The 26,377-nt window shown below is 42.6% G+C and overlaps 1 protein-coding gene across 1 annotated transcript in view; it reads left to right on the forward strand.

Annotated features, from left to right (window-relative positions):
• LOC116357024 (kazrin-like) overlaps positions 1-26,377 on the forward strand; it is a 61,063-nt gene that overhangs the window by 22,704 nt on the left and 11,982 nt on the right. The window contains exon 3 of the mRNA XM_031804336.1: positions 17,457-17,645. Coding sequence (XP_031660196.1) covers positions 17,457-17,645 — 189 coding nt within the window. The remainder of the gene's footprint in view (positions 1-17,456; positions 17,646-26,377) is intronic.

The raw sequence follows: 26,377 nt of genomic DNA on the forward strand, positions 1-26,377 counted from the left end.
CGTTTGTGGTCTGGACTGACCACAAGAATCTGGCTTACATGCAATCGGCTAAACGTCTCAACTCCCGTCAGGCCAGGTGGGCTTTGTTTTTTGGATGCTTCAATTTTTCCCTGACGTTCCGACCTGGGTCGAAGAACGGCAAAGCGGACGCCTTGTCCCGGATGTTCTCCAAGACGGATGAGAGTGGGGCCAAGACTGAGACGATTCTTCCCCAGAACCTTGTCGTGGGAGCCGTTACATGGAGGATTGAGAAGGATGTGATGGCGGCCCTTCGGACGCAGCCCGGCCCCGGTAACGGTCCACCCGGTCGGTTGTTCATGCCTGAGTCGGTCCGTTCTGCTGTTCTTCAGTGGTCCCACGCCAGCAAGATAGCTTGTCACCCTGGCGTTGCTCGGACTATGGCACTACTGCGCAGACGATTTTGGTGGCCTGCCATGGGAGAAGATACCCGGAGGTTTGTTGCCGCATGTCCTGTTTGTGCTCAGAACAAAAGTACCAATCGGCCCAGCTCTGGGCTTCTTCACCTCCTACCTATTCCTCTGCGACCTTGGTCGCATCTGGCCCTGGATTTTGTCACGGGATTGCCCCCTTCTGTTGGGAACACGGTAATTCTGACCATTATTGACAGATTCAGCAAGTTTGCTCATTTTGTCCCTCTCTCCAAGCTTCCATCTGCCACGGAGACGTCCGAGATCCTGGTTAGGGAGGTTTTCAGGGTCCACGGATTGCCCAGTGACATTGTTTATGACCGTGGTCCTCAGTTTACCTCTGCTGTCTGGAGATCCTTCTGTTTGGCCATTGGAGCTACAGTCAGTCTCACTTCTGGATTTCACCCACAATCTAATGGTCAGGCGGAGAGAGCCAACCAGAAGATGGAGTCCACGCTGCGTTGTCTTGTCTCCTCTGATCCCACCTCTTGGTCATCTCAATTACCCTGGGTCGAGTATGCCCATAATACCCTTCCTTCATCTGCCACTGGGATGTCCCCCTTCCAATGCCTGTACGGATACCAACCTCCCTTGTTTCCTTCTCAGGAGAGGGATCTTTCGGTTCCTTCTGTCCAGGCCCACATTCGTCGTTGCCACCGGACCTGGCATCGGGCCAGGAAGGTCCTCCTTAGAGTTTCTGACCGGTATCAGATCCAGGCGAATCGTCGCCGTATTCCTGCTCCCGCTTATACCATCGGAGATAAGGTTTGGTTGGCTACACGGGATCTTCCTCTACGGACTGAGTCGAGGAAACTGTCACCAAAGTTCATTGGTCCGTTTGTGGTGGAGAGAATCATTAACCCTGTTGTCGTCCGACTCAAATTGCCGGCAACGCTTCGAGTACACCCCACCTTTCACGTCTCCTGCCTCAAGATCGAACCCAGCCATGTTTCATCTTTAATGCCCTTGTTGATGGAAGGATGTTTTCACTCAAAATCGCAGGTCATTCACTAGGTCCCCCCCCCCCCCCGTGTGGTTCTGGTATTTTTGCTCACCGTTCTTGTGATAATTTTGACCCCACGGGGTCAGATCTTGCGTGGAGCCCCAGATCGAGGGAGATTCAGTGGTCTTGTATGTCTTCCATTTCCTAATAATTGCTCCCACAGTTGATTTCTTCAAACCAAGCTGCTTACCTATTGCAGATTCAGTCTTCCCAGCCTGGTGCAGGTCTACAATTTTGTTTCTGGTGTCCTTTGACAGCTCTTTGGTCTTGGCCATAGTGGAGTTTGGAGTGTGACTGAGGTTGTGTACAGGTGTCTTTTATACTGACAACAAGTTCAAACAGGTGCCACAGGTAACGAGTGGAGGACAGAGGAGCCTCTTAAAGAAGAAGTTACAGGTCTGTGAGAGCCATAAATATTTCTTGTTTGTAGGTGACCAAATAATTATTTTCCACCATAATTTGCAAATAAGTTCATAAAAAAATCCTACAATGTGATTTTCTGTCATAGTTGACGTGTACCTATTATGAAAATCACAGGCCTCTCTCATCTTTTTAAGTGGGAGAACTTGCACAATTGGTGGCTGACTAAATACTTTTTTAGCCCCACTGTACATGGCCCCACCCATCCTCACCTCAATACGGTGCAGTCGTCCTGTCCCCTTTGCAGAAAAGCATCCCCAAAGAATGAGGTTTCTACCTCCATGCTTCACGGTTGGGATGGTGTTCTTGGGGTTGTACTCATCCTTCTTCTTCCTCCAAACACGGCGAGTGTAGTTTAGACCAAAAAGCTCTATTTTTGTCTTATCAGACCACATGACCTTCTCCCATTCCTCCTCTGGATCATCCAGATGGTCATTGGCAAACTTCAGACGGGCCTGGACATGCATTAGCTTGAGCAGGGGGACCTTGCGTGCGCTGCAGGATTTTAATCCATGACAGCGTAGTGTGTTACTAGTGTTGTGTTTTCTTTGAGACTGTGGTGCAGGCTCTCTTCAGGTCATTGACCAGATCCTGCCGTGTAGTTCTGGGCCAATCCCTCACCTTCCTCATGATCATTGATCTTGCATGAAGCCCCAGACCGAGGGTGATTGACCGTCATCTTGAACTTCTTCCATTTTCTAATAATTGCGCCAACAGTTGTTGCCTTCTCACCAAGCTGCTTGCCTATTGTCCTGTGCAGGTCTGCAATTTTAACCCCGATGTCCTTACACAGCTCTCTGGTCTTGGCCATTACTGTGGAACGGTTGGAGTCTGTTTGATTGAGTGTGTGGACAGGTGTCTTTTATACAGGTAACGAGTTCAAACAGGTGCAGTTAATACAGGTAATGAGTGGAGAACAGGAGGGCTTCTTAAAGAAAAACTAACAGGTCTGTGAAAGCCGGAATTCTTACTAGTTGGTAGGTGATCAAATACTCATGTCATGCAATAAAATGCAAATGTATTAGTAAAAAATTATAAAATGTGATTTTCTGGATTTTTGTTTTAGATTCCGTCTCTCACAGTTGAAGTGTACCTATGATAAAAAATTACAGACCTCTACATGCTTTGTAAGTCGGAATCCTACAAAATCGGCAGTGTGTCAAATACTTGTTCTCCCCACTGTAACTTGGAAAACATGGCTGACAATCATGGCTAGTTTTTTGATCTTATATTGTTACTAGTGGTAATTACTTACTTACTGGTTACTCTGAAGCAGCTATGCTATGACTCTTCCTTAACATGCTGACAAGGGTGAAGGAACATTTGCTGTGAGTTAAAGCTTTTGTACAGAGGCATGTTTTTTGGACTTTAATATTATACTTGCAGTTATGTAGCCAATGTTCAATTTCATTGACTCAGTATATAGATGTGTTTATTGTATCCTGTTGGCTTCATGGACACCAGTGAGGGAACATTGCAATCTACAGTTTTTTGTAGAGGAGTGCTTTTTCGACTTTTGTATTATACTTACTTACATTGTAGCTCGTGTTCAAGTTCCACGAATGTGAAGTTTTTTTATATGCTTGTCGCTTGAATATAAAGATAATCATTTGAACAATCTCTGTATATCTCATTCGCTTTTTAAAAAGTGTAGTCTAATTGTTTTGTGTCTGGCCTTGTACATTTGTGTGTGCTATGATTGGTGTATTCCTAGTGAGTTTCTGAGGGTGCCATAGCATACCTTGAAAACTCAGTGTTCAGATAGGCTACTTTTTGGTCAGTCCCAAATGTTTGTATTTTGTAATGATAACTTTCTTCCCAGATGAACATAAGTGTACACATTTCTAACTAGTTTGGTACCTGTTACATCAACAAATAGGGTTAGCCTACAAACTTAGCGGTTTGGTGGTTTGCGTGAACAGGGTGGCCTGGTATGGAGTCAAATTCAGGGTCTAAATTATTGTTTCATTCCGCCCCTGCTCACAGGTCTGACTGTCAAAAAACCTCATTTGTAGTACATTATTGATGTCCATGTGAAGAATTGATGCCAAATAGACAAGGCTATTTAGGCTATTGTTCTTCCTGTGAATTGTTAACAGTTTTTTGGCTGATGCTAATAGCAGTTGCAATCAATGAGGAAGCCTGTTATAAGGGATTATGTGTGTGTGATTTGCTTTTCAAGGTATAAACTTGTCTATTCACTCAGGGAACTGACTGCAAGCCTTAGTGATGCACTAGGAGTTGTTTATTGAGCTCACAGGTGTGACTCTGTATTTGTTTCATAACCTCACATCCATCCACATACGATGTATGCTTTCATACTTTGCTATTGTCTCAGTCATGAGACAATGCTTCAATAAAAAAGTGCACTAGCTACAAGGTGCAAACCCAGTCTCTCAGTACACACTACAGAGGCAGGAACAATGATGGTAAATAACCAGATAGTCCTGAGGAAGATAGGAAGGAGAACACGAGAGATTGCACTTATCAGGAAACTCACACTGGGTGTCATTTTTAATGCATAGCTGTGGTGCTCGCTCGCCTCGTCCCTAGCCCGAAAGATGCATAGACTCTGACAAATGGGCCACCATCTTCCTCCCCCACCACCACCACCACTCACTCTCTTATCTTGAATGTTTCATTGCTTCGCTCGCCTACAGAGAGGCAGAGGAGGAAAGCATATTGCTCGTTGTGCCACTGTCCTTGCGACTTGCTCTCTCGCTAACTTCAATGTAGCCAGTGGCGTGTAATCATGGATGCCATGGGAATAATATTTGACCAATAAATACTGTTGGGTTCTAATTTTTCAGAGTAAATAACTCACGGACACTAGAGAAGCTTAACCAAGTTTAATTCTTCCCAAAGTTTCGACACAGCTGTATTCAGACAAAGACATGTTCCCAACATCACTAGTATATATACTCCACTTTAGACACCCCTCCTTCTCTCCAATCCTTACATCTTGTGCTTCGACAGGAAGAGGGTAACAGGATAATCAACCATTATTTCTCCCTTCGGGGGATCTGACCTCCTGACCTCTGACCTACAGAGAACCATTTGCTTCTGACATAAAAACCAGTCTCTTACACTCCTTATATACTATGCTTATGCTAATTACAATGTTCAAATTTCCCCCGAATCCAACAATACATTTCGTATTTGAAGGGATCTCTTTCAAAGGGTATGAATGTAGTTGTATCACCCCCTTCTGACTAAGTTGTGTTAACTTACCTCTGATGTAACAATTTGTTCTCATTAAGCCAAAATCACATTGAGAGATGCTCGTCAACGGCGTCAAATTTGTATTGCGTGCGAGAGTAGCCAGAATCAATGCGCTGCGTTGTCTTGAAAATCCATAACAGTTTTATTTGTTCGGTATGTAGCACCTGGGAGTTACTTTTGTAAGGGAATACCCCCCTGAAATGGACAAAAATTAATGGGAAAACATTGGCATTGGACAAACCATATACACGGTGTCCAATACCACCCAATCTGGCGTTGATTCGTGTAAAGTTGATTGCAAATGCAATATGGCAAATCCAACAGGTGGGGAGTGCGCTTCATATTGGAAATGCAACACAAGTCAACATCCAAAAGCAACATTTTGAAAAAGTGTTTTTTTTTCTCAAAAAACTTATCAACCCGCAAAATAGTGCTTTCTGGACTGATTTTCGAAATTCTTTCGATTTTTTTTTTTTTGTCAATTACACATCTGTAAGAACTGTATGAATATACTTTTGTCCAATTTTATTATCATAATTTTTTTTTTATTGTACTTGCGCATAAGGCATATGTTTTGTCCATTTGCAATATGATTTCATAGGAAGTCAAAAGTCGAAAATGTGAACTTTTTTTAAAAAACGTATCACCCTCGTAAAGTGCTTTCTGGACCGTTTTTCGAAATTGTTTAGATTTTATGTCAATTAATCATTTGTAAGAACTGTATGAATATACTTTTGTAAAATTGTATTATTATAAAAAAAATTTTTTACTTGTGCATAAGGAATATGATTTGTCCATTTGCAATATGATTTCATAGGAAGTCAAAGTCAAAAGTAACTTTTTGGGGGGCCAAATGCCATAAGAAATTTGACATGCTCAAAAACCCTGCAGAAATGCAAAATTGACTGGCCTGATGAACTCGGGGTGTGTGATAGTTGTTCCTCTCCATCACTCGTTGTGTTGATTTCATCATGTCCATTTGGTGATGTTTTTTTCACTATAGAATCATATTGCAAATGCACGAGCATTTGCAATATGTTTCAATGGGCATTTACCATCACGAATTTGTCATGCTCAAAAATCATGCAGAATTGCAAAATTGACTTACCTGATGAACACAGAATGGCCGGGCAGTGATAGTTGCTCCTTTCCATCACTCGTTGTGTTGACTTCATCATGTCCATTTGGTGATGTTTTTACACTGTTGAATCATATTGCAAGTGCACGTGCATTTGCAATATGGTTCAATGGGCATTTACCATCACGAATTTGTTGTGCTCAAAAATCCTGCAGAAATACTAAATTGACTGGCCTGATGAACACAGGATGGCCGGGCATTGATATTGGGTCTTCTCCATCGCTCGTTGTGTTGATTTCATTATGTCCATTTATGTTTTCTCACTTTTGCAAAGTCACTGTGCATTTGCAATATGGTTCAATGGGCATTTACCATCATGAATTTGTCATGCTATAAATATCCTGCAGGAATGTGAAATTGACTGGCCCGATGAACTCTGGATGGCTGGGCAGTGATTCTGGTTCATCTCAATCGCTCGTTAGGGTTGATTTCAGAATGTCACTTTGGTGATGGTACCTCACTGTTTAAACATATTGCAAATGGACAAGAGTCACCAGCAAGTCACCGTCCATCAGTCAATTAGATATCATTCTGACACCAAACCCACTTTTTCCAACTAATTTAGAAGCCTACTATCACATATGTCAGAGCAGGCCCATAATTCACAGCGCTTTCAGTTTAAAACATAATAAAAACGTAAAACAAACGCCTATGCGAGGCGACCCCGAATCCCGAGTTTCGGCTCGATAGGTCCTTCGGTGCCTAGCAAAACCCTAATTGGTGCTGAAAATCCATTTTTTTCCATGCCTTTCTACGGGGTCCTTGAATGAGCTATCGGACAGAAACGTTGGGGTCCGTCTCTATGGGCTGAGCCGGTTTCAATGCACCTAGCCTTGCGTCTCTGAGACTTTTCTAAATGTCGTAATTTTAGTAATGGTTCAAATGAATTGAAGTCATTGCAAATGTACGAGGCTGTTTCTCGGTCCGAGAACCTTCTAGAGCCACGTAACTCACCACGCATTATCGACCTGAGGTCTAGAACAGGTTTCTGAACTCTAGGTCTGACGGTTCTTTTTTAGCTCGAACAAAGCTAACTATTGCAGGCACTGTCTGTCTCTACGCACCCCAATACGTCCCTCCTTCTAAGTTGTGTGTGTGTGTGATTTAGTTTTCCTTTGAAATTGTATGGGAAAAACGACAGATTTACAGTTCATGGGGGTTGCCTAATCTCACACATGAAGTTTTGGAAAGATCTGACTTTTTTAACCCCTCGAAACAGCCCCTGAGACACCAATTATGGCACTTCCGGTTGGCACAGGAAGCTATAAGTCAACACATATCCTCACTGGGGTATGCTTTTACGGAATCCTGAGTTTTAAGTCTTTACGTTAAGAATTGACTGATTTACACAGGGTTGAATGCACTATGTCTATCAAACTGCAGGCAGGGTATGGATATACACTTTTAGGGTGATTTTAACCACTTCCGGTTGGTCCAGGAAGCTTAGAATCAACACAGGTAGACCTCATACTGGCCTGATGGACTGTTGTCGAAGACAGGTTCATACGGCATTCATAACCCATATAGGCTTCAGGTTGAATTTAGGGGTGCAGCCAATGTATTCCTATGGGGAGAGAAGTCAATGCACACTGTTAAGGGTTAATGCCACACGGTCAAGGTTAAGCTTGCACGGATCGGGAGGACCTTAGGAACGTACCTGAAGTCAAATTGTGCTTCTCACCCTAACGGTTCTCTCACTGTCACTCAAAAGCAAATGACGTTGTGGGGCAGGCTTCATTTTGGGCCTACTTTTCTCATGGTCGCTGCGCTTAGACCGAACGAGCTACGGTCAAGCGGGATATCTCGTTGAACTCGGCACGGCCTAGAGATTATGTAAATGCCATTGCAGGCTCTGTGTGTTTTTATGCACCGCACTTTGTCACTCCATCCTTGCTGTGTGTGTGTGTGTGAGTGAGAGCTTTTCTTTGACATCTGTTGGTAGAAATGACTGACTTACAGTTCATGGGGGTTGCCTAATCACACATGAAGTTTTGAAAAGATCTGACCTTTTTAACCCTTGGAAAGAGCCACTATGACACCATTTAAGGCACTTCCGGTTGGCACAGGAAGCTATAAATAAACTCATATCCTGATTGGGGTATGCCTTTACAGAATCCTGAGGGTTTAGTGAGTGTGTGTTCTTTCAGAAAATCAGAGAAAATAACAGAAATCTCGCAGAGCTCCGCAGCACACTTTAAAAAGATTCGTATGAACACCCTGCAACTGGATCTGTAACTGTTTAAAAAAAACACCTATCTTTTAACATCACCAATCTGTCGTTGTAGGATTTCTCTTAAATGACAATAGTGTCACGAATCCCGTTTCCTGAGTCTGATATTTGCCAGTGTTCTGTCCTGGAGTGTTTTTTCCGGCGTCCTGGAACGCACCCTGTCTGGTTGCCGGGCAATGTAGCCAGTTGGGAGTTCTGATTACCCGCACCTGTATCCCATCAGCTATCTGCACACCTGGTCCTGATCATCATCTCTCCTCTTCATAAGCCCGGACCTGACAACCATTCCCTGCCGGATCGTTAGCCATGAACAGTATGTTGTGCCATAGTATCAGCCTCAAGTTGGATAGAATTTGTTTTGTTGTTTTGTACGTCTTGCTTGCCTTAAACTTACCTCCGTTTGTTCTGTCTTCAGTTACTCACCCGGATCATTTACCCCATTCCCGCCTGGTCGTCGGAGGATTCCGCTTCCCCATTGGATCCACCTATTTACTCCCATCAACTCACCACCGCTGCCCGCTACGCCACCTGGATATATCTACCCATTCACATTCACTTGTAAATAAATACTCACCTTCTTCCTACTCTCCTTGTCCTGGTCTGCTTCTGGGTTCAATTTTGAAGAAACGTGACAAATAGATAAATGGCTGGTTCTTTTTTTATTGACACCGGAGGCTCCTTGACTTTGACGTGAAGCAGAAAAATTATTTCTCTATTTTCATTTTGGACCTTTAATCCCAGAGAAATGGCCATAACTCAAAAACCGTTGAGGCCTAGATGCCATCTTGTTCAGGGCCAACTGCCCATTATTTTTATTTTTTATTTTACCTTTATTTAACTAGGCAAGTCAGTTAAGAACAAATTCTTATTTTCAATGATGGCCTAGGAACAGTGGGTTAACTGCCTGTTCAGGGGCAGAACGACAGATTTGTACCTTGTCAGCTCGGGGGTTTGAACTTGCAACCTTCCAGTTACTAGTCCAACGCTCTAACCACTAGGCTACCCTGCCGCCCTATTATGCCAAACCTACGCTCACCAAGTTTCGGCTTCAAAATATTTTCAGTTTTGGAGATAAGGCCCCGTCGTGATTCGTGATGTTTTGTACATTTGCAATATGATTGCTTATGCCCTCTTGTGGGATTTTCCGGGACAGCGGAAAAATGACCAAAATTTGATTATTTTATAAAACGGAAATCGGATGTCCGAGAAAGTTCGTTTGACTTCCCGGTAGGTCCGGCCCTGCCGCACGGCCCGACGCCGACCGCAAATTTTACAAATGTTTTTGGACGTCTAGTAAGGGACCGTACATTTGCAATATGGACTTTCTCACTAACCATACAGCAAATGTCAAAATGTTCCCTTAAGGTATGTAAGTTCCTTTGGACTCACCTTAGATGCTAAACTGTTGTTGCTTGGCTAGATCACAATGATGTTGTAGATAATAAATCAGAGTTGTTATTCAACAACCCAGTCTTGTTCTTCTACAAACCGTATTCTCTCTTAAAATCGGGGACCTCGAGTTTTCCAGCTGTAGCCTGCCTAGACTATGTGCCTTTTAATTGGAAACAACACAGGTAGGATGCATTTGTTTTCAAATATCAAATGTATTTATATAGCCCTTCGTACATCAGCTGATATCTCAAAGTGCTGTACAGAGACCCAGCCTTAAAACCCCAAACAGCAAGCAATGCAGGTGTAGAAGCACGGTGGCTAGGAAAAACTGACAAGGAGTCATTATGCCAGGTAGTCCTGAGGCATGGTCCTAGGGCTCAGGTCCACCGAGAGAAAGAGAGCATACTTAAATTCACACAGGACACGGGATAAGACAGGAGAAGCACAACAGATATAACAAACTGACCCTAGCCCCCCGACACAAACTATTGCAGCATAAATACTGGAGGCTGAGACAGGAGGGGTCAGGATGATACAGGATGATACCCACGAGGATGATACCCACGAACAGGGCCAAACAGGAAGGATATAGCCCCACCCACTTTGCCAATGCACAGCCCCCATACCACTAGAGGGATATCTTCAATCACTTGTCCTGAGACAAGGCCGAGTATAGCCCACAAAGATTTCCGCCACGGCACAACCCAAGGGCAGGGGGCGCCAACCCAGACAGGAAGATCACGTCAACCCACTCAAGTGACGCATCCCTCCTAGGGACGGCATGAAAGAGCACCAGTAAAGCCAGTGACTCATCCCTGTAATAGGGTTAGAGGCAGAGAATCCCAGTGGCGAGAGGGGAACCGGCCAGGCAGAGACAGCAAGGGCGGTTCATTGCTCCAGAAGCCTTTCCGTTCACCTTCACACTCCTGGGCCAGACTACACTCATGTGTGACCAACTGAAGAGATGAGTCTTCAGTAAAGACTTAAATGTTGAGACCGAGTCTGCGTCTCTCACATGGGTAGGCAGACCATTCCATAAAAATGGAGCTCTATAGGAGAAAGCCCTGCCTCCAGCTGTTTGCTTAGAAATTCTAGGGACAATTAGGAGGCCTGCATCTTGTGACCATAGCGTACGTGTAGGTATGTACGGCAGGACCAAATCAGAAAGATAGGTAGGTGCAAGCCCATGTAATGCTTTGTAGGTTAGTAGTAAAACCTTGAAATCAGCCCTTGCCTTAACAGGAAGCCAGTGCAGGGAGGCTAGCACTGGAGTAATATGATCAAATTGTTTGGTTCTCGTCAGTATTCTAGCAGCCGTATTTAGCACTAACTGAAGTTTATTTAGTACTTTATCCGGGTAGCCGGAAAATAGAGCATTGCAGTAGTCTAACCTAGAAGTAACAAAAGCATAGATTAATTTTTCTTCATTTTTGGACATTAAGTTTCTGATTTTTTTTTCAATGTTTACGTAGATGGAGGTCCTTCAGTTTTATTTGAGAAGACTGTACAACCATCAAGATTAATTGTCAGATTCAACAGAATATCTCTGTTTCTTGGGACCTAGAACAAGCATCTGTTTTGTTCGAATTTAAAAGTAGAAAGTTTGCAGCCATCCACTTCCTTGTGTCTGAAACACAGGCTTCTTTCTAGCGAGGGCTATTTTGGGGCTTCACCATGTTTCATTGAAATGTACAGCTGTGTGTCATCCGCATAGCAGTGTTAGTTAGCATTATGTTTTCGAATTACATCCCCAAGAGGTAAAATATATAGTGAAAACAATAGTGGTCCTAAAACGGAACCTTGAGGAACACCGAAATTTACAGTTGATTTGTCAGAGGACAAACTGATAACTTTCTGACAAATAAGATCTAAACCAGGCCAGAACTTGTCCATGTAGACCAATTTGGATTTCCAATCTCTCCAAAAGAATGTGGTGATCGATGCTATCAAAAGCAGCACTAAGGTATATGTAGCCCATTTGACTGATAAACCTTAGCTTACAGCCCAATATATTGTAAATTACATCTTTAGTCTACTTGGCATAGGGAAGATTATAACAATTCCTCTAATTCCTTTTCAACAAACGACCCACGCAATTTATCTGCTTATTTTACCAGCATTGCTCCACGTAGACGTTAGAAAACTAGACTTGCGCCAGGCCTGTCTTTTTCTCTCCAGTTCACTAAAATACATTCTACTTCCAGCGTGAGCACGCTCGTTCGATTGCTTAAAAAAAGTTTTTCTGAATTGGATTTTAGACTACAGAGTGCTATTCAATTAAAACCTGAAATCCAGAATTGTGTAGTGGTACACATAACATCTAATCAAAGCATAACTTGTTCACCAGGTAATTACAGATACATTAGCAAGCCTTTGTGAAACAAAAAAACCTTGAACCAACTACTCTTACTCAGTTCAGGATTGTTGCTTTTCCTTCCCCCGTGAACGTGCGGTTATCAGTTTTGATTGGATATTGCCCAAGTTCCTGACCACCGTCCTGTTCTGTCTCCGACATCCTATGCAAATGAGCGTTGCCTCAGCCAGCCCTGTAATTTTTTAGCACAGCTTGTGTGGTGTGTTTGGACGAGATGATATAACCCAATTTTCTGTGCTACCTTATTTATGACTCATCTATTGTGCTGCAGTAGCACAATCAATAGAGGCTTACTTAACAAATACGTAATTGAATTGAGGGAAGAACTATAATAGAATTCTTAAACATTCGTAAGAGTGTGTTTCTGAAATGGTGTTTCTGAAATGGTCTGTGGACCTGATCTCCTCATGAGGTATTGCTGCTTGGGTTGCTCTGTAAAAAAATGTGGTTCTATTATCGGCTCCATTAACTAAACCTCAGCATAATGAAACATACTCACCACGCCGATGGTTTCGTTCGACCCCTCTCTTAATAAGCCTTTTATATTTCATTTTAGTTATTTAAGAGACGCTCTTCTATCCAGAGCCACTTACATTTCAGTCAGTGAACACAAATAGAAAGTACAGAACGTTCTGAACAACAGCCTAATGCAGGTCCCCCAAAAGCATTTCAATTATCTGAAAGCTTTGTTATAGCTTCTGTGAAGAGACAGACTCTTTCAAAGTGATGAGTGAAAAGCTCCATACTGAGAGAGGTGGTAAATCCAATGCTGCCGTATGTTTGCAAATGCTTGGTCATGTTCATTTTGGCACGCAATATTTTGCAACGGAAAACGAAAGTGAAGGTAATCCCTCCATTTTGTGCATAATGAACATGACTCAGTAGGACAGGAAACACATGAGTGGTCTTAGTGGCGTGGTGCTGATTGGAGAATGCTGGCACAGCTGTGGGCGGCGTGCACGCTGGGCACAAATTAACAGAGTTAAGATGGACCCTCCATGGGAATTTACAGTTTAGTATAATACTGTAGTGTTTTTGCAGACATTACTGTAGTAGTTACTATAGTGTTTTTGTTTGATTATTATCTTTGACATAGTAGTGGGGGGTTGTTTCTTGAGGAAACCTACTGGACAAATACAAAATTATTAAGGACTGGAGTCTGAACAGATAGTTCAGAGCTTCTGCTCTTTTTGATAACCTGTAGCGAACACAATATGCTCTGTACCTGTACTCTCACTCATTGGTGGCACAAACTAGGATATGGGGATGAGTTGGGTATATGCAAATGAAATACTGTAGTAGTTTTTTTTTTATGTGGGAAAGATAGGATGATCAAGCCAACATCCAAAAAAGTATTGTTGTCACCATTGATTTCAACAGGCATACAAAGGAATCCAAAAAGTTAAATGTTAACTTCGTCCAAACAAGTCAAACAATGTTTCTAAGGTACCCTAATATGTAAATAAACGATAATATTTCAGATGGAAAGAATGGTGTTCAAGTGCTTTTGGCGCTCTCATTCAAGTGCGCCAAAAGCCTACCTTGGATAAACTACAACTACTTGTTCGTTTTTTAAGAAACAAGCCTGAAACCCTGTATAACTTCCTTGGGATTAGGTGGGACGGTAGCCAACATCCGGTGAAATGGCAGAGCGCCAAATTCAAATTAAATTACTATAAATATTAAACGTTCATGAAATCACAAGTGCAATACATCAAAATAAATCTTAACTTGTTGTTAATCCAGCCAATGTGTCAGATTTCAAAAAGGCTTTACGGCGAAAGCCGCATTTGTGTGCTGGACACTGAGGACAGTGTCCAGCACACAAATGCATAACAAATTATTTTCAACCAGGGAGTTGCGACACGAAAGTCAGAAATAGCGATATAATATATGCCTTACCTTTGAAGATCTTCTTCTGTTGGCACTCCAAAAGGTCTCAGTTACATCACAAATGGTCCTTTTGTTCGATAAATCTATTCTTTATATCCATAAAAACTCAATTTAGCTGGCGCGCTTCAGTCAATAATTACACTCGGTTTCCATCGATCAAAATGCATGCAAAATTAATCCCAAACATTATTTTAATAGTTTTAGAAACTTTAGAGTGTTTTCTATCCAAATCTACCAATTATATGCATATCCTAGCTTCTGGGCCTGAGTAGCAGGCAGTTTACTTTGCGCACGCTTTTCATCTGGACGTCAAAATACTGCCCCCTATCGCAAAGAAGATAGACTGTTTACATCTAGTGGAAGCTATTTTTTTGCATATCCCATAGGATTGCCTTGAAAAGGCCTGTGACCTCCAAACAAAAACAATTCTGGATGGATAGTCCTCGGGTTTTTGCCTGCCATATCAGTTTGGTTATACTCACAGACCATTATTTGAACAGTTTTAGAAACTACAGTGTTCTCTATCCAATGTTTCCAATTATATGCATATCCTAGCTTCTGGGCCTGAGTAACAGGTAGTTTACTTTGGGCACGTCAGTCATCCAGAAATTCAGGATACTGACCCCTAGCCTTATTTTTAATCCAACTAGGACTTTTTTTTCTCTTTATGAAAATCATTTGATGTTTTGGCTGCATTTAGTCAGAGTTTTACCTTAGTTTCTGAAGAACTGTCTCGTTCTCAGTTTATTTGGCTGTAGAAGCATCTGTCTAAAAAAATATTGTACACATGAATAGGCAAGTGTCAGTGTGCATATTGATTTCTGTGATGATTTCAGTGGTGGCCTTTCTTGCTATGACCTTCAGAGGGCAGAAGTTTACAGTAATATGTATAACAAATATAAACTCTCTCAGTCCCTCCCCCACCATGTGGGTTGCACATTTTGGGGAATATTCAGAGGTGAAAATTAACGGAAATATATGCAAATCAATATTAATACCATTTAAATGTAGATGTTTTTTTGCATTGGATATATTTACCATATCATATGGAGACAGAAACAAACATTTTACATTATCATAAGTAGACATATTTGCAAATGTTTAAATCCTTCCAATAAAAAAACAATTTAGTTACAAATTGAATAATCTGTCTGTAAGCAATTGCTGGAAAAATGACTTGTGTCATGCACAAAGTAGATGTCCTAACTGACTTGCCAGAGCTATAATTTGTTAACAAGAAATTTGTGGTTGAAAAACGAGTTTTAATGACTCCAACCTAAGTGTATGTAAACTTCCGACATCAACTGAAGATCATTGGGCAGGCAGCGTGTCTTGGTTTGAGGGCAGCGCGGGATTACTATCCCGTTGTGCAACTTGACCGTAAGAGATATTTGGAAGTCGCGCCTGAAAGGTTAAAGATCTTAACATTAACAAGGCTGCGGAGCCAGACGGATTACCAGGACGCGTACTCAGACCATGCGTTGACCAACTGGCAAGTGTCTTAACTTAGATATTCAACCTTTCCCTGACCCAGTCTGTAATACCTACATGTTTCAAGCAGACCACCATAGTCCCTGTGCCCAAGAACGCCAAGCTAACTGGTCTAAATGACTATCGCCAAATAGCACTCACATCTGTAGCCATGAAATGCTTTAAAAGACTGCTCATGGCTCACATCAACACCATCATCCCAGACACCCTGGACCCACTTAATTTGCATACCACCCCAGCATGATGCACATGACTCCACTCTGCCCTCTCCCACCTGGAACACCTATGTGGGAATGTTGTGCATTGACTCGAGCTCAGTGTTCAACCCCATAGTGCCCTCCAAGCTCAACACTAAGCTCAGCGCCCTGGGACTAAACACCTCCCTCTGCAACTGCATCCTGGACTTTCTGACGGGTGTCCTCAGGTGGTGAATGTAGGCAACAACACATCTGCCATGCTGCTCCTCAACACGGGGGCCCCTCAGGGGTGTGTGCTTAGTCCCCTCTTGTGCTCCCTGTTCACCCACAACTGCGTGGCTGCGCATGACACAAACACCATTATTACATTTTCTGACTACACGACTATGGTAGGCAGGCCCCATCACCGATGATGATGAGTAACCTGGCAGTGTTGTGTCGGGACAACAAATTCTCCCTCAACGTCAGCAAGACAAAAGGAGCTGATCGAGAACTTCAGGAAACCTCACCATTGAGATAATCTTGACTGGCTGCATCGCCGCTTGGTATGGCAGCTGCTTGGCATCTGACCGCAAGGAGCTACAGAGGGTAGTGCATAAGACCCAGTACATTAGTGGGGCCGAGCTCCCCGCCATCCAGGACTTCTGTGGAAGGCCCTAAAATTTGTCAGACTCCAGCCGCCCAAATCATAGACTGTTCTCTCTGCTACTGCACAACAAGCAGTACTGATGCACCAAATCTGGAACCAACAGGACCCTGAACAGCTTCTACCCCTAGCCATAAGACTGCTAAACAGTTATAGATACCCAGACTATCTGTCTTTACCCTTTTTGCATACTCTTTTGACTCATCACATACATTGCTGCTACAGTTTATCACCTATCCTGTTGCCTAATCACTTTACCCCCACCTATATGTACATATCTACCTCAATTACCTTGTACCATTACACATCACCCATGTGTATATTAGGGTTAGGGACGATAGCAGTATCGTGATACTCGTTAGTATTCTGGCAAAGAAACAACACACAAAGCGGATTTAACTTCTTTAGGAAAACAGACCTAATGTTGGAAACAGATATCATTATATTGTCATCCAGAGTCACATTTATTTATTTTCCAAGCTATAGCACACAATATTGTACATACAGCAGGGTTTTAAAGGACCAAAGAGATTGGTCTGCTTTGTGTTTTAATTTTTGCCATGGAAAAAATATTGTGATACTGTTATCATCACAGCCCTAGTGTATTATTAAGCAAAGTTATCCTTACTCATTGAGTATTTATTCATTGTGTTCTTATTTTTCTATTGTTTTTCAATTTTTTATTTCTGCATTGTTCGGAGGGGCCCTTAAGTAAGCATTTCACTCTTAGTCTATACCTGTTGTTTACAAAGCATTTGACAAATACAATTTGATTTGATTACAACAGCAGGTGGTCTGAGATACCAGTAATTCCAAAAACTAACAGATATTTAACTTCCCAGTATCTCTCTCCCTCCCTCCTTTCCTCCCTCGTGTCCTCTGTTATAGTACAGTTTAGGGCCCTAAACTCTCTCCCTCTCTCTTTATCCCCCCCCTCACTTAACAGTACAGAATAGAGTACCACCATTTCATAACAAATTGATTCATATCCTCTCTCTCTTTGTACTCCTCTCCCTCCATAGTGTTGCTTCAGGGGGAGGTGGCCCAGCTCCAGGAGGAGGTGCACCTGCTCAGGCAGATGAAGGATATAAGTAAGGACCTGGAGGAAGGCCAAGGAGGCTGCTCTGCTGACATGCTCTCGGCCACTGAACTCCGTGTGCAGCTGGCCCAGAAGGAGCAGGAACTGGACCATGCTCAGGAGGTACTGCAGGGTGAGTAAGCGGGCCGACGCGGGGGCTAAACAGTGGAAGGCCGAAGTGGAATCAACAGACAGAGAGATTCAATAAAAATGTTGAAGTGCCAATGGCACTCTGTAAACACACATCCCAAAATAGAGTGAAAACCGTAACTCCAGGGGTATTGAGGTCACAAAGCCCCATTTACCTTTTAAACAGCTCTGTGGATCGTTTTATTAGGATTACAATCAAAGAAAAATAATGATCTCGTTCGATATCAAAATAAACACACCTTTTGATTTTGTCTACGACTGTTTGTCATCAGCAGCCTATGCTGTTACACAGAAAGTGATACAAAATCATATAATATAATGGCATACATGAGGCCAAAGCCAACAGACCCCTGCAGGCACTAACAGCAATCACAAGTAATGAAAGCTTAATTTAGTGGCTTCAGTCAGCTTACAGGGCGTAGAGAAGTTAAGCAGGACAGCTCTGCTCAAGCTCAGCTGCGTGGGAGGGCAAAGATAATTGCTTGTTGTCATCTCTTAATTAATATCATTTTGTTTTCATTGCTCTGGAATAGCTTCAAGCACTGATAGTCATTGTGGTGAAGTGTGTGTACTTTGTTGGCTATTGTAGATTAAAACCATAGCCTTTTTGGTGCAGGTACTCATCAAAGTAAAAGGCCAGAGTCTGACATATTTTGGGGTACTAAAGAGTGAAAAAAAAGCTAGTACATTAGTTGCCCTGACACCCGTAGATAGAGCTTATACAGTGTTGTTGCACTACAATAACCCTGTTTCCATTCAACCATTTCATGCTAATTGATTTTTATTTAAAATTCTTCTTTAGAATGACGCCCAACCCTGGCCAAACCCGGACGACACTGGGCCAATTGTGCGCCACCCTATGAGACTCCCAATCACGGCCGAATGTGATACAGCCTGGTTTCGGACTGTTGTGAAGCTTCTTACACTGAGACGCAGTGCCTTAGACCACTGCGCCACTCGGGAGTATAAAAAAGTCACGATAAGCCTTATGGAAACTTGTACAATGTCGACAACAAACTTTATTTGACTCTTTGCAAACTGGAATCCATTTATCCGGAGGCTGCATTCATTGTAGCTGGGGATTTTAACAAGGCTAATCTGAAAACAAGACTCCCTAAATTTTATCAGCAAATCGATTGCGCAACCAGGGCTTGAAAAACCTTGGATCACTGCTATTCTAACTTCCGTGACGCATATAAGGCCCTGCCCCGCCCTCCTTTCGGAAAAGCTGACCACGACTCCATTTTGTTGATCCCTGCCTACAGACAGAAACTAAAACAAGAAGCTCCCGCGCTGAGGTCTGTTCAACGCTGGTCCGACCAATCTGATTCCACACTCCAAGACTGCTTCCATCACGTGGACTGGGATATGTTTCGTATTGCGTCAGACAACAACATTGACGAATACGCTGATTCGGTGAGCGAGTTCATTAGAACGTAGGTTGAAGATGTCGTTCCCATAGCAACGATTAAAACATTCCCAAACCAGAAACCGTGGATTGATGGCAGCATTCGCGTGAAACTGAAAGCCCGAACCACTGCTTTTAATCAGGGCAAGGTGACCGGAAACATGCCCGAATACAAACAGCGTAACTATTCCCTCCGCAAGGCAATCAAACAAGCTAAGCGTCAGTATAGAGACAAAGTAGAATCTCAATTCAACGGCTCAGACACAAGAGGTATGTGGCAGGGTCTACAGTCAATCACGGATTACAAAAAGAAAACCAGCCCCGTCACGGACCAGGATGTCTTGCTCCCAGGCAGACGAAATAACTTTTTTGCCCGCTTTGAGGACAATACAGTGCCACTGAACCGCAACTAAAACATGCGGACTCTCCTTCACTGCAGCCAACGTGAGGAAAACATTTAAACGTGTCAACCCTCGCAAGGCTGCAGGCCCAGACGGCATCCCCAGCCGCGCCCACAGAGCATGCGCAGACCAGCTGGCTGGTGTGTTTACGGACATATTCAATCAATCCCTATTCCAGTCTGTTGTTCCCACATGCTTCAAGAGGGCCACCATTGTTACTGTTCCCAAGAAAGCTAAGGTAACTGAGCTAAACGACTACCACCCCGTAGCACTCACTTCCGTCATCATGAAGTGCTTTGAGAGACTAGTCAAGGACCATATCACCTCCACCCTACCTGACACCCTAGACCCACTCCAATTTGCTTACCGCCCAAATAGGTCCACAGACGATGCAATCTCAACCACACTGCACACTGCCCTAACCCATCTGGACAAGAGGAATACCTATGTGAGAATGCTGTTCATCGACTACAGCTCGGCATTTAACACCATAGTGCCCTCCAAGCTCGTCATCAAGCTCGAGACCCTGGGTCTCGACCCTGCCCTGTGCAACTGGGTACTGGACTTCCTGACGGGCCGCCCCCAGGTGGTGAGGGTAGACAACAACATTTCCACCCCGCTGATCCTCAACACTGGGGCCCCACAAGGGTGCGTTCTGAGCCCTCTCCTGTACTCCCTGTTCACCCACGACTGCGTGGCCACGCACGCCTCCAACTAAATCATCAAGTTTGCGGACGACACAACAGTGGTAGGCTTGATTACCAACAACGATGAGACGGCCTACAGGGAGGAGGTGAGGGCCCTCGGAGTGTGGTGTCAGGAAAATAACCTCACACTCAACGTCAACAAAACTAAGGAGATGATTGCAACTGCTCCGCCCACAACCGTAAGGCTCTCCAGAGGGTAGTGAGGTCTGCACAACGCATCACCGTGGGCAAAGTACCTGCCCTCCAGGACACCTACACCACCCGATGTCACAGGAAGGCCATAAAGATCATCAAGGACAACAACCACCCGAGCCACTGCCTGTTCACCCCGCTATCATCCAGAAGGCGAGGTCAGTACAGGTGCATCAAAGCTGAAAAAACAGCTGAAAAACAGCAGTTGGCTGCTGCCAACACATTGACTCAACTCCAGCCACTTTAATAATGGGAATTGATGGGAAATTATGTAAAATATATCACTAGCCACTTTAAACAATGCTACCTAATATAATGTTTACATACCCTACATTATTAATCTCATATGTATATGTATATACTGTACTCTATATAATCTACTGCATCTTTATGTAATACATGTATCACTAGCCACTAACTATGCCACTTTGTTTACATACTCATCTCATATGTATATACTGCACTCAATACCATCTACTGTATCTTGCCGCTCTGTACCATCACTCATTCGTATATCTTTATGTACATATTCTTTATCCCCTTACACTTGTGTCTATAAGGTAGTAGTTTTGGAATTGTTAGATAGATTACTTGTTGGTTATTACTGCATTGTCGGAACTAGAAGCACAAGAATTTCGCTACACTCGCATTAACATCTGCTGTATGTGACAAATAAAATTTGATTTGATTTGACCAAGGTGGAATATTTTTTTCAATAAATTATGGGCGCAGTCATGGACGCAGTAAACATTGAGTCACGCTATGATGTTGTGTACCCTACTAGCACCACAACATGGAACATGGAAAGCAGAACTTATAAGCAGATGTAACTTATTTAATAACTTCATAACAAGATGAGCTTCATGCAAAGTTCCATTAAATAGAGGGTAGGCTATCATTTGAATGATCTTGGTGACATGATGATCGATGCTTCACTGTAAAAAAAAATATTATCTTGCTTTTATTTGTCTCATTATATAACGTACCCTGTCCACTTCATCAACTAACTGTTTTTCTATAGCGCATGCACTAAAACCAGATTGGGTAAGTATGCTTTATTTCTTTATACCTAAATTTAAGGTTAGTTGGCAACAAACCTTAGAGAGCCTTTTTTGTCCTCTATTCGGTTAGGGTGTGACTTGGTTGGGCAAATCTATATGTTCTATTTCTTTGTTGGCCGGGTATGGTTCCCAATCAGAGGAAGCTGTCTATCGTTGTTTCTGATTGGGGATCATACTTAGGCAGCCTGTTTTCCACCTTAATTTGTAGGATCTTGATTTTGTATAGGTGCTGTGTAGCCTGCAGAACTTTACGTTCGGTTTGTATTTTGTTGTTTTTCAGTGTCATTAAAAATTAAGAAGAATGTATGTCTACAATGCTGCACCTTGGTCCAATTCATCAAACGAGCGTACCATTAAGACATATCAATGTAGAGAGCCAGGCAACTAAAAGCAACTTTCTCGAGACAATGTTGTGGTTTGTTGCAGGGGTTGGAACTAGTTCAGGTAACAGAACCGAAAACTGTAAAAGATCTGAAACAGGAACAGAACCATTATTTTTTATGTTTCCGGGCATTTTTTGTCAGTCCCACAAAGTGCTTATGCAAAGCCCTCTCTGTCACTCAAATGTACTCATGCCAGCTGGAAATCTTTGCCAGTGTATTTGAGCGTGTGTAGGCTACCTGCTCCTCCCCCTCCGAAGCATACGTTACTATAGCCTACTGACAATGTTACAAACATGATTCAGAAATTAGTGAAAGAGATTTTTTAATTAGAAAATAATAGTTAAGCATTACAAAAAGGTAAGACAATGTTTTTAATTCCGGTGCCATTCTGCACACAAAAGCTTTTTAGCTAACTAGCTAGCTAACGTTAGCGCTGCTCCAATGTTAAGCAGCTCAGAGACGTTCAAAGTTCCTCCATAGAAGTAACTCCTTTGAAGGTATAATTCTGTGGGCCTAATTCAGATAACGCATCATAACAAGATGCCTAGTACTTCAAGCCAAGCCTCCTCCTCTGCTCTCTCCCCACCCACAAAATTTCAGTCGCATCTCACACCCTACACTTGACTTTCCATCACACATTAACAACTATAGCTATAGTAAGCTGCTCTATCTGCACTGATTGGTGAAGTAATTTAATGTTGAACTTAATGTAAAAAAATATATATTTCAGAGGTGGAAAAGGAACGATATAAACCGTTACTTTTTGGGGTTTGGACTGGTACAGAGCTTTATTTTGCTGGTCAGAACAATGAAACACAAAGAAAATAATAGGGCTGTTCAGAACGAAACAATTGCCAATCATTTTGGTTCCAACCCCTGGTTTGTTGCTAACGATAGCTTGATATCTCTCTAGCTGGCTAGCCCGCTCATGTAATTACCAGAACGTTTTGAGTTTAACAGTAGCCAAAATTTTATTCACCATAACAGGAAAAATATTTACAAATACATTGGCTTGCAAAAGTATTCACACCCTGGCATTTTTCCTATTTTGTTGCCAGGAAATAAAAAAACATTTTGGAGGGGTTGTATCATTTAATTTACATAACAAGCCTACCACTTTGAAGATGCAAAATATTTTTTATTGTGAAACAAACAAGAAATAAGAGAACTTGAGCGTGCATAAATATTCACCTCCCAAAGTCAATACTTTGTAGAGCCACCATTTGCAGCAATTACAGCTGCAAGTCTCTTGGGGTTTGTCTCTATAAGCTTGGCACATCTAGCCCCTTGGATTTTTGCCCATTCTTCAAGGCAAATCTGCTCCAGCTCCTTCAAGTTGGATGGGTTCCACTGTTGTACAGCAATCTTTAAGTGATACCACAGATTTTCAATTGGATTGAGGTCTAGACTTTGGCTAGGCCATTCCAAATGTTTCCCCTTAAACCACTCAAGTGTTGCTTTAGTACTATGCTTAGATCATTGTCCTGCTGGAAAGTGAACCTCCGTCCCAGTCTCACATCTCTGGAAGACTGAAAAAACGAATTTCCCTGTATTTCCCTGTATTTAGGGAAATCCATCATATCTTCAATTCTGACCCATTTCCCAGTCCATGAATATGAAAAACATCCCCACAGCATGATGCTGCCACCACCATGCTTCACTCTGGGGATGGTATTCTCGGGGTGATGAGGTGTTGGGTTTCTTTGATGGCCAAAAAGCTCTATTTTAGTCTCATCTCAGAATACCTGTACTTCTCCACAACTTTGTCCCTGTACTGTTTGGAGAGCTCATTGGTCTTCATGGTGTCGCTTGCTTGGTGGTGTTTCAGACTCTGAGGCCTTTCAGAACAGGTGTATATATATACTGACAGATCATGTGACACTTAGATTGCACACAGGTTGACTTTATTTAACTAATTATGTGACTTCTGAAAGTAATTGGTTGCACCAGATCTTATTTAGTGGCTTCATAGCAAAGGGGATGAATACATATGCACCCACCACCTTTCCATTTAATTTTTTGAAACAAGTAATTTTTTTCATTTCACTTCACCAATTTGGACAACTTTGATTGTCCGTTACATGAAATTCAAATAAAAATTAATTTAAATTACAGGTTGTAATGTAACAAAATAGGGGGGGGTGAATACCTTTGCAAGGCACTGTAGCTGCTAACTTACCCTTTGTGCATTTCTGTCAGCTTTAGAGCTTGCTCACACATCCAGTTACATTGACAACGATCACAACAACAGGGTTAAAGTTGAATGTCTGTTGCTCAGTTACGGCAAGCAATGGTGAATAAAGACAAGAATGTGGTAAATATGGGGCTGTTTGAAAGGGGACTATATAAACATTGCCCAATAATTCTTTCAGGCAACATACTGCAAATCCAATGTGAATTAAGTAACATTAAACTTCAGTTTTTTTATGCAAAAGTGATTTTATGTGCACTACGTAGGGTGTCCACCCACCCTGCAAAAGAGTGGGTGAAATTTCACTTCCTTATGTTCTGAAATACATTTTACCAACACAAATAGTTGCAGTTTAATGTATTGATGTTCTGAATCATCAGTGTGTCTTTCTCTAACATTTAATTAACAGTATATCCAAAAACTCAGATTTCGTAACCTAATTACATCCGATAATAAGCACCGATCTCTGAAGATTTTACATGTTGTGGTGGTAATCTTCAAAGTTGTTTCCACAGGTTGCAAAAAGCAAAAAAGTAATGACATGAGCTGAATGAAAATAAAAAGCTTGCGGTACGCTCAGTGCTCCGTTGAGATTTCACAGATACACTTTTTTTGTGAGAGAAAGAACAAGAATTTTGGCATTAATATTAAAAGTACATACTAAAATATGAAAATACTACATGGCATGTCTCAAAATCAATATCTATCTTACCTCTATTGTTTTATGTCCTGCGGATTCGAGAAAAAAGTTGCTGAGTTAAACGGGAAAGTGATCCTGTCAGGTAATTAATTCTCGCACAGCATCCAACTAGCTGACGCGATGCTGTGCAATTTTCCTTATTAGTCAACCTAATTTTCCCCATCCTACAAGGGTAAAATATCCAATAACTTTTTAATGGATACTGATAGAGACATGAGGTTTGGACCATTAGTTTTCTTAAAGGATTATCCACACAATGAACCTTTAACCGATTGGTCAATATGTGTTTTGATTGGACATCCTTCACTACTTCATCACGCGCAGCATTTTATCTGGTAAAAAGTAAGTTTGATGGGAACACATCTCTGGTGGGAAAATGCATGAAAATTGGATAGAAACCTAGCTTATTTAAGACACTCAGTGACAATCTGAAGCACCACTGTGACTCAGAGGCTGATATCTCATCAACCCTGGTGACCTCAAGTATGAAAGTAGACAACGTCGGGGTCCATCACTAGAGCAACTCATGGAACCCTTACGCTACCATCAATGAATGTACATAATCTTTGGCTAGCACATACTGCGTCGAGGCCCTAACTCTAAAACTGAGGATTTAGCATTAGTGTCATTAGCACTCCCAGCCTGGTCCCAGATGCAGGAAATGGCATGTTATGTTGGAGCCACCCCCAGCGGTGCCACTTTCAGTCGCAGCCAAGCAGAGCCTGAAAAGATCTGTCATCCCCACTTTGTCTCATTTATCCACAGGTTTTTTCAAAGTTAGGGTGAAAGAGGACAGAGTTAGTTTCCTGGGGGTTGGAAGGTGTGGTGTGCGCAATGGCTTCTCAGCCTAGTGCGGAGGAGACGCTGTCGATACGGCATAGATTTAGGTGTTAAAGTGTAGGTTCTGCTTGTAGTCGGTGAACAGGTAGGAGCTGAATTTATACATTCCACTTCTAGAATGAACAAAGCTGTGGTTGTGTTCATGAAAAGAGCAAATTTGGTTGGTAGGCTAATTGCTAGTGGCATATTTATAAGTGCTGTGTTGGTGCAAATTTCGTCTCTTTCTACCCCTTTGACAAGGGTAGTAGTTGCAAATTTGCCTCCGTTTATTACGGATGATCAAATCAGGAAAGAGCGGAGTCGTTTTGGTAAGTTTGCTAGCGGGTTTTGTGTACTGTCGGCAGGTTCAGGCAGATGCCGTTAAGCACGTTGTTTTGTTCCGGAGGCAAGTGTTTATGTTTCTGAATAACAATGAGCAACAGCTAAATGTGCATTTTAAAATGAGGCATGGGGAGGGGCTCTACACAGGGTTTGCCAGCACAGATAGTCTACTGTGTTTTGAGTGTGGGGATTTGGGGCATAATAGTTTTGCTTGCCCACATAAAGGCTGTAGACAAGGTGAGGGCACAAGCGCCAGTGGGGGAAATCGAGGTCAATGCAGACAGCAGAAGCTGGGTCTAGTCATGCCAGGAATGGTGGTGTAGATGAGGCTGGGCCTAGTCATGCCAGAGATGATGGTGTAGATGAGGCTGGGCCTAGTCATGCCAGAGATGGTGGTGTAGATGAGGCTGGACCTAGTCAGGCTAGAGATGGTGGGGTAGCTGAGGCTGGGTATAGTCATGCTATGGATGGTGGTGTAGCGGAGGCTGGGTATAGTCAGGCTAGAGATGGT

The sequence above is a fragment of the Oncorhynchus kisutch genome, linkage group LG24, assembly GCF_002021735.2.
Source record: "Oncorhynchus kisutch isolate 150728-3 linkage group LG24, Okis_V2, whole genome shotgun sequence".
In the NCBI taxonomy this organism is placed as follows: domain Eukaryota; kingdom Metazoa; phylum Chordata; class Actinopteri; order Salmoniformes; family Salmonidae; genus Oncorhynchus; species Oncorhynchus kisutch.